The sequence below is a fragment of the Limulus polyphemus genome, unplaced genomic scaffold (genome assembly GCF_000517525.1).
Source record: "Limulus polyphemus unplaced genomic scaffold, Limulus_polyphemus-2.1.2 Scaffold1817, whole genome shotgun sequence".
In the NCBI taxonomy this organism is placed as follows: domain Eukaryota; kingdom Metazoa; phylum Arthropoda; class Merostomata; order Xiphosura; family Limulidae; genus Limulus; species Limulus polyphemus.
The window spans coordinates 36,062-50,516 of record NW_013667427.1 but is presented as its reverse complement, the minus strand read 5'-3'; the positions used below and the strand labels follow the sequence as shown (position 1 = coordinate 50,516).

General features: G+C 34.0%; 1 protein-coding gene across 1 annotated transcript in view; it reads left to right on the top strand.

Annotated features, from left to right (window-relative positions):
* Positions 1–380: 380 nt before the first annotated feature.
* LOC106465046 overlaps positions 381–14,455 on the top strand; it is a gene marked incomplete at its 3' end in the record, with an annotated part of 45,634 nt that continues 31,559 nt past the window's right edge. The window contains exon 1 of the mRNA XM_013925237.2: positions 381–1,288. Coding sequence (XP_013780691.2) covers positions 1,221–1,288 — 68 coding nt within the window. The remainder of the gene's footprint in view (positions 1,289–14,455) is intronic.

Sequence of the window (14,455 nt, the reverse complement as noted above, 5' to 3'; positions counted from 1 at the left end):
ATGTCTGTGGCTGATATGTTATTTCTTATTTCATTTCAAGAAACATGAATATATTTAGACTAAATGCTGTGTACGGGAAAGGAAGTTTAGATAAAGAATGACAAGGGTTCAGGATTATATACAGCTCCCATAGTTACCTCTCTCCATCGACATCCATTTTTTTTGCACTTTGCTACAAAGTTTCTTTTTTTTTGTTTATCTTTTGTATTTCAATGTAACCACAGATAGTATCGAGTGTGCTTCGAGCCTCCTCCCCCCTCTCCTTGGTTACACGTAATGAACTGTCTCTACAGTAAAAGAAAATTACTTGTACAAACTGCTATTAACAGCACGCCCTTTCTCTCGTGCATCATAAGTAACTCACTCGGTATGGTGTTCACGTTGTCAGCTGCCTGAGTGGGTGACGCACGGTGAGGTTTCCTCTATCCATGACCTTCAGGATTTGCTGTTCTTCGCGTCCTCCAGCATTCTGTTTGTCCCTCCTTCAATCAACCTGGACTCGTCCAAACCTGCCTGTTTGTCATGTGTCTGCTTCGCCGCGTTCTGCCCTTCTGTAATGAGGGTTAGTTCATTGACTCACGCGCTGCATGCATGAATGTGTATATGTGTAGTAGCCGCCTGAAGCGGAGTCTTCAGCCGTTCTTTCTTTCCGCCACTCTGTCGCCTTCGTTGATTCTCCTTGCGTAATCGAAAGGCTTAAGCCTAACTCGAGTGGTACGTCAGAAAGCTCTGAGTTTTTCTCACTTTATTTTTGAAGGTTAAAAGAAAAAAAACTTGTTATTTTTATTTCTCTACCATCATCATATCACGAACGGACTCGTAAAAATCGTGGAAAGTTATGAATTTAGCAGCTTTTGTAGAAGATATTTAATTCCTGGTGAAATCGTTACGAAAAGGCTTCCTTTCTTTGTGGATTTTTTTAGCGTTCAGTGATTTTGCCAAGCATTCCGTTTACTTATAAATAACGAAGATGGAGATATATGGTACGCCTTAGGCCAGTATGTGTGTCAGGAAAAAAATGATCGTAATATTACCATTAATACAGTGAGATCAAAGCGTAGAGATAATGAAATAAAGCAAAGGAAACTGTTCCGTCATAATATTTCTTGTAAATATAGATTTAAAAAAAAAAAGACAGACAGTGTCCTGGCTGTTGAAAGTTGAAGGCTGTATCACTGTCAGTTTATGTGTGTGGTTTGTTTTAGCTAACGCCAGTAACAATGAGCAACGTAAAAGCTCTTTCTGCCGGCCATATTGGCACTGGCAGTGCGTTTTATGTTGAACTGAGGTGAGTGTTATTTTATACTTTTTCGCTTACTTTTTTTTCTTTTACGAAATAAGTTATATAATTAAATTAAGGAAAATATGTGTATTTGCAATGATGGTTAGGCTTAGAATATTATAAATGTAAAACTACTGCTATACAGGCTTATGCGGTGAAAAAACAAACTACAACAACAAAACTATGTAGGCTTATTGTCATCTGTGTTAAACCCTACATCTTCGTGTTCAGAATAGGGCTACTACCTGGGATTGAAAGGTTATTATACGAGGACAGGTTAAGATCTCTGAAATGATGAGTTGGAAGAGATTTGATTGAGGTGTTTAGGATTGTTAAGAGAATTGATGGTGTTGATGCATCATCTTTTTTTTGTTCATATTTAATGGTGAGAATGGTAGGACTAGGGGGACACAAATATACATTTTAGCTTCAGCTAAGACGGTTTAACTTTTCGAGCAGGGTTATGGTCGTAGGAATTGGTTGCTTCCAGATGTGTTGGAAGCAGTTAATTTAAGGAAAGACTTTATAAATATTGGAATGATAAGGGCTGGTTTTGAGTGCTTTATTTTCATTTTAAAGTTTAATTTAGTGGATGGGACGGCCTAGATAGACTAACAGGTTCATTGTTGTTCTTAACTTGGAGTTATATGTAATGCGTCCTCTTTCTTTTCGTTAAAACTTCCCTTATTGTAAATAAATCCTAAAACACGGGAAACAAACAACAACAACAACAACCAAAAAACATGGCGGATGCGTTTCCATTTAAACAAACATTGTTATAAAATAGCTAATAATATTACGTATTTCTATACTCGGTTTAATTTGTTTGTAGCTGAATGTTACCTATGCTTATGGTGACTTTATTATAGACTCTTAAAACTATCTGGTCGGTTTCTTGTGTGTTTGTTTTTTTCTGTTTCTACGTCTGTAAAAAGCCTGTGCCATTTATTTAATATTTAAAAGAATTGCTTTATATAAAAAAAAAATAAAAAAAATATCCTAACTTTTTTTTTTCACGGTCTGGGTTGATATATGTTCATTTAGCCTTAATTAAAAGCACAAGTGTGGTAATTGTTGCCATATGGTAAGGGGAAAAGGGCCATTTTGTTTTTAATTTGCACAAATCTGATTATAATTTGAGAAAATCAGCACTTGTATGTAGGTTAATACGACAGTTAAATCTGGTGTGGTGAAAGACTGTCGATATCGTACATTAAAATATTTTTTAAGATAAAAAGTTTCTTGGTAAGAAAGTGTTGGAAAGTAGGGTAAGATGAGGGAGTTTGGTTCACCCAAATTTTGATATATTTTAATTCTTTGTGCTCTCATTATCCACGTTATATGATGTTTTCTGTAGTATTTTTATCCGTTTTTAAGTTTCAGAAGTGTTTTAATGAAATACGATGACAACGTTCTTTTGACTTGAAGAATACAAAAATGATACAATTGAAAAATATTGGAAATTCATCAACGTGAAATGCATTTGGGATATTTATTACCTAGTAAAAATATACAAGAATTAAATAAGTGAAACGATAATTCATAAAAGGCACGTATATTAACTTTGTTAGGTGTTTTTTTTAATCTATGGCGGACCCCTTTGTCGTTTACCAAAATACCGCATGTCCTGATATTTCTGTATCCTGGTGTGAAAACGAGCGAATGGCGCATGCGCATTTTTTGTGACATATCTGACTTTTTATCCAACACAGTTTGTAAATGTTTTTTTTATACGTATAGATTATTTACAGAAATTCAAAACTGATAGAAATAGCTTTTATTTTCTTTCACAAATTAGAGACAAAAGAACTGCCCTCCGGCTTTTTTGTTTTTATTCATTGCTTGGTCAATGACGCATATTGCAGTACAAAAAGTATGCACTCAACACCGCTAGGAGGATAGTACCGACAGTTTCTTCGTGTTTTTTTTTTCTTTTTCTTGGTTGATTGTTTTTTGAACGTGTACAACAGCAACAATGACAACATGCACCGAGTCATGCTCTTAATACAGTGTCTCTTTTCTCAGACTTTACTACTCATCCCCATATCTTGTTGTTTATTGGGGGTATAATCAGTTTATTATTGTTTTTTATTTCGCATCAAATTTAAACATTTACACCTTGTATTTATCAACGCGGTGTGATGCCTCTGATTTTATTTTAAATTAATTATACATAACAATATAGTAATTTTATATTTATTTTTAAACTAAGCAGAAACTATCCAACTTCTATCAATCTCAATAGGCCTTAAGTTATCAGTTACTTCTTAGTAATACTAATATATTTTTTAAATACCAGCCTAATAGTTTTTCAGCAGTGTTGTAGACTCCTGTACTCATTATGAGAACTTTATGTTGTTGCTCCACAACAACTTGTTGTGAATTACTACATATGTCTAAGCGTCTGCTTATGGTGAACGTGGCAATGTATAAGTAACAACCGGTGTTAAACCTGTCATTGGCCACACGCTCATTTGAACTTCGTATGTTAACAGTTCACTCAATGTATCGTTGTCGTAATATTTAACGACGTGGATTTACTTCTTTTACAACCCTACAGCTCACGTGTTATCTCTATTTTATTTTAATTGTAAGTAGGACAGTCTTTCAAATATATTCTTTTTTGTGCCGAATTTTACATTTTTAAAACATTATTATCTGTTTTAGTTAGTGCAGCTTACGTTGTTGAGGCTTGCTTAGTTTTGGTAAACTTTAATTCATATGGAGTCTTTAACGAAAACAGAGAAAACGAGAAATATTTCTGTGGTTGTTTTTTATTGATTTAATGGTTAAATTATTTATGGTTATTGGAGCTTATTGAAAGTTTTTTTTTCACGGAGTAAATTGGGTTTCGTTTTTTAAAATTATCGTGTACTTTTTTTACTGTAAGATGTTGATTAATTTAAATTAGTTTCATTATGATAAAGACGCAATTAAAATATACGACTCTGCAAAACAAATATAGGTATGTTGAAAACCTTTAAACAATGTAAGGTGTTTAAATATTGTTATTCATTTATTGTGTCGTGCTGGGTAAAGATAAGCGGTAGATAACTTGAGTTAATTACAAAAATAATCTATCTGTTATAATAATACTCAGTTTTTGTCTGTCCTGGAAATGCTCCCACATTTATTTTAACGGACGTAAACAAAATGCGGGAGTAAATCTACTTTAGAAGACATTTTGTACAACAACATATTAAAAGCTTATCAAAATTTTTAAAAAGGTCTAACGTTATAAGTTTATTTATTGATAGTACGGCAAAGTTTATCCCTAACTAAACTAAAGCAAAAAAAAAATGCAAGTTACAGTGTTATCTCTTTATCGAATATAGGCAGGATTTAATAAAGGCTTAACTAATGTTAGGCCTAAGACAAGTGGACTTGTAGATTTCGGTATCTGTGATTAGAATTATTTTGTATTATTCTAGAAATCCTGTGTTCAAAGAAGTGGTTTTGCAATAAAGATATTAATTTGACCGCAAATGTTTTGCGGGTCTCCGTTAGTTCAGTATATAAATAATTATAATTTCAAGAAAAATGTTTCTAGAACTATCTACGCCTGTTTCAGCCAGACAAGACAGAGGAAGAAATTTAGCGTATACCGTTACCAGTGAATATAGTTTCAATCAAAACAAACGTGTTAAAATCAACATAAAACTAATAATTTAAACTCGAATTTGAATGTTGTGTAGTTTCGTTCTGATGTAGCGAGATGTCAGATCATAATAGTTTTAACAGTCTCTCGTGATGTTAGGTAGTAATAGTTTTAAGTAGTTTCGTTGATGTGTATTAAGTTTTTATGTACTAAACAATAATTGTATTATTTACCAATTACAGCGTTTTGTTGTCAATTGTATAAAATCATAAATGGGTTGGGTGTATAAAATATTTGTTGCTTGTATACTGTCATTACTAAAAATTCCATCTACCAAAGCTCAAACCTGTTGTAAATCCTGCCTTCTTTTGCCATCTACTATTAAGTTTGTGGAAATAAAAGTATAAAACATTGTAAATAGATATGTTTATCTTTCGATTCTACACGTTGTTTTAATGAACGACATTCTTATCCTCTTTACAAACACTTTTTTTTTTCCAGTGATATTTTCTTGGGAACTGTGTTTGTAAATGAGATTCTTTATCATTTTATTGGAGAGGTACGTGACGTAATGACTGAATACGTTTCAGAACCAGCTTGGATGAAAAACGAACGTATGGATAATTTATGTTTGACTTAGCTTTCTCATAAATTATCCCCGAGAGAGACACGACAGCAAATGTAAAAGGATATATTTCGACGATAAGTTTTGTACTTAGGAGTTAGATTTATCTTAAAATTTATCATTTTCTGGTCTATTTTTGGCTCAGCGTTGAAAATACACGAACAAACTAAAGAAAAGCGTTCATATATTTCAAATACAGATAGAAATAAAAAGGTACTTTTTTCCATTTAAACAAATTTGGTTTTTGAACTGATTTAGGGTAAAATTAGAAATACGGCACAAATTAGTTGAATGCATTATAGGTGCGAGTCAAAGTGTTAAGGTTTATTATAGGTTTGTTTTTCTTTAACTTGCTGGCCTCTGAAAATTAAATGTTCATGATTTGATTCTGCGTCAAAAGTAAACATGTTGATTTATCTACGGTAAAATCTCTGAAGTTATTTTCTTGTTGTATCTTGTCCATTCAATTGGGTTCGCCCATGTTTTCAGGTTACATATTACGTGCTTTACTTATGTTTACCGACAACGTTTCTCTGAGTTTACACAAGCATGCCAAAATTTCGTCAGTAGTGTCGAAACTACAAAGAGATGGAACAAATAAAATCAAACTTCGTTCAATGGCGAAATCTCGAAATTTTCCTGTAACAATAGAAAGTACTGATAATGTTGGTACTAGGAGACTGTTGTTCTACGAGCGCAGTACAAACATATCCAATTGTTAGCCCTCGTCTAAGTAAATTGTTGAGTGATCTCTGTTTTATATATATATAAAACCTTATTCTGTTTTATTTTTTTGTGACGTTTCGGGCGGGTGCCCTTCGTCTGACAGTGAGTACTGTCTTACAAAGAAACCTCTTCTTGAGGTACATTAAATAGACCAACGTGTTGAATTTGTAATTATTATAATATGGAGGGGGGGGGCAATACAATAATATATAACAATAATTTGTATCTAAATGACAGATTTGAGTATATTTGAGTCTTCTTGTAAGGAAGCTATTTGTGAAACATCAAATACACTATAATGGTTCTTAATTTTTGAAACTAATATCGACGTAGTTACTGTAGACACAAACGATCGTAAAACTACTGAAAATATCGTTTGAATAGGCCTAGTTAACTGTGGATTTGATCTAGGAAATATTGGACGTTTGTCGCATAAGATGGTTTCAGATTTCTCAGTGTTCCAGCTATATAACTTAATTTGTTATGATGTGTTTTTTTTCAGTATAATTATCCCGGTAATTTATAATAATTTATTGAGATGTGATTCATATATGATAATTTTAAGTCTCGCGTTAATTCGATGTCCTAATGCGTCACGTCGTTGTTGTAAGCTGTAAAATCCAGATTTTATTGTTTCACACGCAACAAAGTCTTGTTTCAGTAAATCTTGGGATGGAAAGTTGAGTTTCAGATCTTTTCTTGCCAAGCCTGGATCTGTGTTTTGGATGTTTACTATCAAATGCTATATTAATTAATTAGGGAACGTATATGTACACTAATCCTTCTTCCCTCTTTTCAGGGCCACGTCCATGAATTTTATACTAGAGCATTTGGTGCTAATTTGTCAGTTCTTTTCATTTGGTCGTTATACACTCGCAAACAATTCCATTGACAAATCGTCACTTCTTCACCTGGTCAATGTGACGAACACGAATTGGTCAATGTGATGAACATGAATCGAAGAAAAGCAAAAACATGTGTGCTATAAGTATCAAAAATTGCATTTAACTTAAGTTTTCCACAGAAGCAGGGCCGTAAGCAGTGGGGAGGTTTGAGGATACCCCCCCCCAACAAGACAAAAAAAATAAAGAGGAAGTGAGAGGGAGGGAGCAAAGACTAGTTTTTCTTAAGCATGACGTATTTATCTTGTATACATGTTTTATTATATATTTATTTGAAAATAAATATTTCACATGCCTATTTTTCAAGTACAGTATACTAAAATATAATATTTTGGAATACTTTTTGTAATATGACTTCCCCCTTGAAATCTTTAACAAAATCACAGCTCATTTTTTCCAGAAAAGGAAAATGGCCAAAATGTTAAATATAAACCAGAGTGCTTGGAGTTGCAATGCTTTATTTATTTATTTTTTTAAGCGAGGGGGGAACAACTTTGTAGGCAGATCCCTCCCAAAAATTTTGGCTGCGAGCAGCTCTCCAGCTCTGAAACTATTTAAAATGTGAATAAGCTCCAAGTTTTGTCCATTTATTTAGCGCTAGTTCGTTTAACATTGTTTATAAATTATTGTTACCCCACTGAAAGTAGAAACAACGGAGTCATGTACAAAATCAAATACAACTCGTGTAAACATTAATATCGGAGAGAAACGAACCTCAAAATTAAGGACCGTTTATGATGTTAGAAAAACACGAAGGTCCAAGAAGTTTTGAAGCCTTTCCGAAGCGCTCGGGTTATAGGGTTTTTATTCATTTCTTAAAGGACCGTTTAATATTCTTAAACAGCTCGAAGAAACAAAAGTTGTTGTCACTGAAAATAGTGTCGAAATGAGTGAAAGAGAACCAGACATCAAAAGAAGAAAAAATAGCTGAAGCATTACGAAAAATTTATCAAAGTCAACGCTAAATAAATATCCAGGACTCCCTCCTCGTTATTTTATCCATCTCATTTTACTAAGAAAAAGCTAATTAAACATCACCTAGAAATTTGTCCTCACCACTACTAGTCTGTAACATTCTTGGGAAGTCGACTACCTTTTTGAATTCAACTCTTACGTGATGACGACCCGATACTATGTATCAAAACACTGTAATTATTAAAAAAGAGAACTTACCTATTGTAAAAAGTTATTTTTTTTTTTGTAACTAAATGTTCCATACTCCCACGTCTGCAACGTTTTACAGCTGTTGGAGTGAAGCCAGTACTGTGTGACTTGCAATGAGATTCATACTGATAAGTTGGAGTCCCTCGCGTGCACGTTGTATTTGTCATGGTTAAGATGTAGAGATGCCTTAATTTCAGTTGTACTAACTTAGTAAAGAAATGTACGTATTCGTTGGTAATTACGACTAACAGGTAGGGGTGAGTGCATAATGACGTGTCTTGGGATATACTAAGTTTCAGAAAGTTTTTTTTTGTTCACAAAAAGTAAAAAAAAACAAAACAATTTTCCAGAATAAAGTATTTTGTTTTAGGACACAACTGCTGATCGAAAGCATACTACCTACATAGATCAGAACTAAAAACCAACCCACTAATGAGTATAGCTGATGTATAACTGAAGCCCCCCCCCCCCACAACTAAGTATAGTTTTTCTTCATCACAGCAAAAAAATCACGTAGGATTAAAAAGGTTTATAAATCGCAAAAAATCAAACACAATAAAAACGCTAGCACTTTCGACAGGTGGGTCTTATTCAGAGGTAAAGCGTTTACTGTTGGAAAAGACAATACCCATCTTTTGAAAACGTTACCCCTGAAAAATGTAGGCCCTTTTGTCAAAAACTATAGTATTTTATCGTTCCATATAGTTTTTCATCATTGTTACTATATCAATATTTGTCTGAACAATTGTAACCTGATTTTATATTAACAGCAGTTAGTACTATAATCATTCGAATTTTCAAGAAAACCTGTTTGAAACCCCCCCCCCCCCTCCCCCTCCAGAATTTCCAGTCACTATGGCTGTTGACACGTGTGTAAGATGTGTACCACCGTGAATTTAATATAGATACATTGGATGAACGAATCGTACCTTCCAGCCTCTGCAAGTCATAGTGACATATTAATATGATTACTTATAATGTACACCTTTCTTGATCTTTTGCGAAACGAGGCCTGGTGGCATTTATTAATTGTGAAATTGAAATATACTATCTGAGACCAGTGATAATTGCGAATAAATACGTTTCAATAAATGTATTCAGTCTAGCTTGCTTTTATACCTACGTACTTTACCTAATTAAGAACAGCGTGCATTCAGCTTTGGAGCCATAGCTGTAACGAGTACATTTTTCAGGTCCATTTGTAGCAATGATATGTTATTGTACTAAATAAATTTCGTTTGGAATTTTATGATATTGTATTATTTAATAATAATGTTGTGAACAATTAATGTTTTGTTTATACATTACTGTTTGTTGAAAAAATTTTGCATTATAATTATCTGTCTTGTAAATGATTTTGGTGAGAGGGCACTTTATACGTTTAGTGTCGTTTGGTAAAATCTGGTGTAAACTGTGTGCATTATAGTTGCGTGGTGAAATCATTAAGTAATCAGTCTGTCAGTTTTGGAAACAGGTTTGATTAATCTATTAGATATAAAGCACAGTAAGTGAAAATTTTGGGTGTCTTATAGTCTCTTCAGTGAGTCAATCAAGAGTTGTATATCATACATTTTGATTGTGTAGCCTAAAAATTGTGTAGTTAGGCCTCAGTCCGGTATTGTTTGAGAATTAAAGTACCTTGTACAAGTGGATAATAAACCAGTTATTAATTTCAGTACATGGAGTGTTCGTCGTTGGTTTAACTGGGCTAATGTAACAAAAAGAAAATTTTACTATACAAATAACTTTTGAAGAGTGAATTTACCAGTATTTTGCTTATAACTTTAACTGTTATTAATATTCGGTATATAAATGTGTCATTTTTTGTTATTTTCCATATGCTTTCATGTTATAACATTATTTCAATATTTGTCTTAAATTCTTGAAAATATATGCTGGTATGAGTATAAAATTCCTTCTTGCACAACACAGACGCTAAGTGGATGTAACAACAAAAAAAGTTTGTATGATTTATGTTTCCATGGTAACAAGCCGAAGGCTTGCTTACGTACGTAATATAATTATTTCTTAGTGGTATATTAGTGACTGTACAGTCGGAAGTTGTATTGGGTAACACGTAGTTGAGCTATTATTGAATATTGTATTTTTAAATTAGCACTTTGGTAATAACTTGATACGAAATCAAAATGGATTTGAAACAGCCGTAGCCGATCGAAAATATTCGTAGAAACAAAAATTAATATATATTTTCATTGTTAGAGCTCTTCAATTAACTACGAAACTTCGCTGACCTTACAAATGAGCACGATTTTTCAAAACACTTAAAAGCAAGTACTAAAGCGACGAGAATCACGTGTCAACTATATCATTTTATGTGGTTTACTATTGGAAAACAGAGGTAAAAACGAAGGCTGTTTATTTAGACCTTGACCAGAGCATATTAGTTGAGCCTAGTTCAGCGGATTTCCGGTTCTTTTCAGATTAACTAACATGGAACGAGTTTAAACTACCAGGATTGTACTGGTATTGTAACCTATAATGTGAAAACTGGTGGTTTTCGTTCTCGTTCACATTGATACAACACTCAGCTTCTTCCTGCCACATCGTCATGACATGCCAAGCGAGCTAACAGACAGACATTATTATTGTAAACGTATGGAAGAATGAGTACACGCCTGGATTTTAGAGAGTAACACGCTTCCTTGTTTTCGTATTCTTATTTTATAGATTGACATTGTTATAAATGAGTATTCCATTATGTATGATTAGGATCTCATTGTTTTAAATACCAACATTTTTATGGATGCATTTATGATGATGAATTTTGTTTGTTGCAAGGTGACTTCTGATCACTTATTATCTTTTACAGATAAATAAACCCCCCAAATTATCTGAAAGTCATGGGGACAACTTTTATTGGTCCTTGTTTGTTTTTTTCAACACTTGTATATCTTTATACCTTTGCTGTTTTACTAAACATTATTTTATATTTTATTCAACATTCGTCGTTAATTAAGATGTAGATTTTTTTTTTGTACTAACCTTCTTGGATTATTGGAAAGTTTCGTGCGTTTTGGTTTAGGAAAATTTAGCTTAATATTCATTTATTGTTTTTAGCTTGTTAAACAGTGTGATCTCGTACAGATTTGGCTTTAAATTTTAATGGATGCTTTTATCTCTTTAGTGTTAAGTAGGATGGCGTTTCGGTTTCTATACTGAGGTCTTCTTCAGATTTTGTGCTTATTCAAGTTAACCATTATTTGGAGATGATCTTAGCTTTGGACTCTTTGACGTCGGATGTGGAGGAGCATTTAAGCTTACACCTAGCGTGTGAAGTTTGTACTTCAGAACGATTTTTATTGGTTTATTCAGTTAAGTTGTAATGTTTAAAATAACATATAAACACGCGTGCGTTTAACATTTGAATAATTTTGAAGAGATAAAAGAGATCCTATGAAACAATAGACGCTTTGATGTGTTGGTCCTCTATTAAAAATATAAATTTATGTACTGGGTTATCATATGGTATTGGCTTGTTTTGATTGTGCGGTTTAATTTTGGTTTGAGTTTTTGGACTCGAGATATATTTTTTTCAACTATAAGATATTCTTGTTATTTAAGATTATATAAAATACATCAATTAGTTCCAGGTGTTGTGTTTCTGATTTATTTAAACAGTTTGGCAAAATGAAATATTTCTATATATTTTATTTATAATTTTTCCATTTCGCGAGAGCTCCACAACAGTTCCTATTACATCAATTAGTGACGTGAAAGTTTTCATGTACAAGTAGTTGTTTTCTGTTGCGCAAAACTTTCATTCATTACGTAGTCTTGTTTAGAAACGGCCGTTATTTATGTTGGTCGTGTAATTAAATGCTAACGAGATTCAGAAAAGACTGTAAACACATACAGTTTCGTTAGTTTGCTTTGTGAGAGCTGAAGATGAGGTTCGGACTGAGTGTGAATTTTTACGATCTTTCTCGACATCTTTACGACGCAGACTCTGCTGTTTTTCTCGTTTCTATACAACACACGTGCAACACACACTATGCCTGCGTCCATTCTGTACATTCTTTGGTTGAATTTGCCCTTGGTAAGGGCATGCATCCTAGCCTAAATTGGGGATTTTATTAATGGAATACTGTACTGATGGGCACTTGAAAAGGTAAACCTCTATTACGTTAACTTGCTAATACTAATCTGTGCAGTAGTATCGTAAATAAATTCCAAACTCTATGTTAAAGCTATGTCCAGAAGGAGCTATATATTATATTAATATGTGCTGTGTGAGTTTCGGTGTTGACTGCTCTAGTGCTGCATTTCAATATTGTTGTACTATATTACAGGAAGTAACTAACTTATATTAGGATAAACAAGCTGATAGATGAACAGGAGCTCGGAGTAATTTCCCAGGTTATTTTTTATCGTATTTCAGGCTTCTTGTTCCCAAGAGGTAGACATTTCTAAATGTTCAAAGAAATACTTTTTCTCTTTATAAGATAAGAAGTATGATCAACATCGATCTCTCAACAAAACAACACAATCTAAAAACAAAAAACAAACAAGCTACACCATATGTTTTCAAAACACTGCTGCCATTTAATCTGAATTTCCAGGTAACAAGCTGTGATGCAGCAGGCTTCCAACAGTCAGGTGCATTGGAATGATGAAGTGTGCTTCTAACAGTCACCACATCGTGTCTCTAGGTGACAGACAATGGTGCTTCATGCTTCTAACAGTCACCAAATCTTGTCTCTAGGTGACAGACAATGGTGCTTCATGCTTCTAACAGTCACCAAATCTTGTCTCTAGGTGACAGACAATGGTGCTACATGCTTCTAACAGTCACCACATCTTGTCTCTAGGTGACAGGCAATGGTGGTTCATGCTTCTGACAGTCACCACATCTTGTCTCTAGGTGACAGGCAATGGTGGTTCATGCTTCTGACAGTCACCACATCTTGTGTCTAGGTGACAGGCAATGGTGGTTCATGCTTCTGACAGTCACCAGATCTTGTGTCTAGGTGACAGACAATAATATTACATGCTTCTGACAGTCACCACATCTTGTCTCTAGGTGACAGACAATGGTGCTACATGCTTCTAACAGTCACCACATCTTGTCTCTAGGTGACAGACAATGGTGCTTCATGCTTCTAACAGTCACCACATCTTGTCTCTAGGTGACAGACAATGGTGGTTCATGCTTCTGACAGTCACCACATCTTGTCTCTAGGTGACAGACAATGATGCCTGTCATAATTAAAGCATTTTGTCATGACTCTTGTTATTGGCCCCCAGTGGCTCAGTGTTAAGTCTACAGGCTTACAACAGGTTTTGATACCAGCGGTGGGCAGAGTACAGATAGCCCATTGTGTTTAATAACCAACTGTTGTTATTGAAGTAGGACAGTAAACTCTAGGGGCGTATTTGCAGACAGTGCAGTGTGTTGAATCACCTTATCTATTCTGTTACTGCTATCATGTGATACAGTGTAGTACTTTCTTTAATTTGATTTTTTTTTTTTTCATTCTTGCCAAGTTAAAGATAAAACTGCTGTTATCTTGACTTCCAGCATCACATGATTCTTGAATATCTGCTTTGTGTAAAACCAATATAACTGTTGAATGGCTTTTGTGTTTCCTTTTAATTCTCCATATTTTGTTGGGGAGATTCATTGTTTTCTAAAATTAAAACTGTATAACTCCTATAGTGCTAGCTAGCCCTCAAGCTCCTCTTTTGTTTTTGTCTTTGATTTCATACAATGTTACACAAGAGCTATCTGCACTAGCTATCTCTAAGTTTGAGTTTATAGACTACCAACTCTTCGGCTACTCTAATCCGATAGTAGAAGTTGACCGTCACTTTTATATAGCACACATGACCCCAAAGTGTGGAGTGAGATATTGCAGCAGCTGGACATTCAACTTGTATATTTAATAATTTGACAGCCACTAGGTCCTGACATTTTCCTGTTTCTTTTTCAACAAGAAAGGATATAATTAGAAATATTATTAGTCTTTGTGATGTAATTGTATACATATTGCTAATTAACAGATCTTGCTTTGCCAGTGGGCATTATATGCTATTAACTTCTACCACACACACACACACACACACACACACACACACACACACACACACACACACACACACACACACACACACACACACACACACACACACACACACAC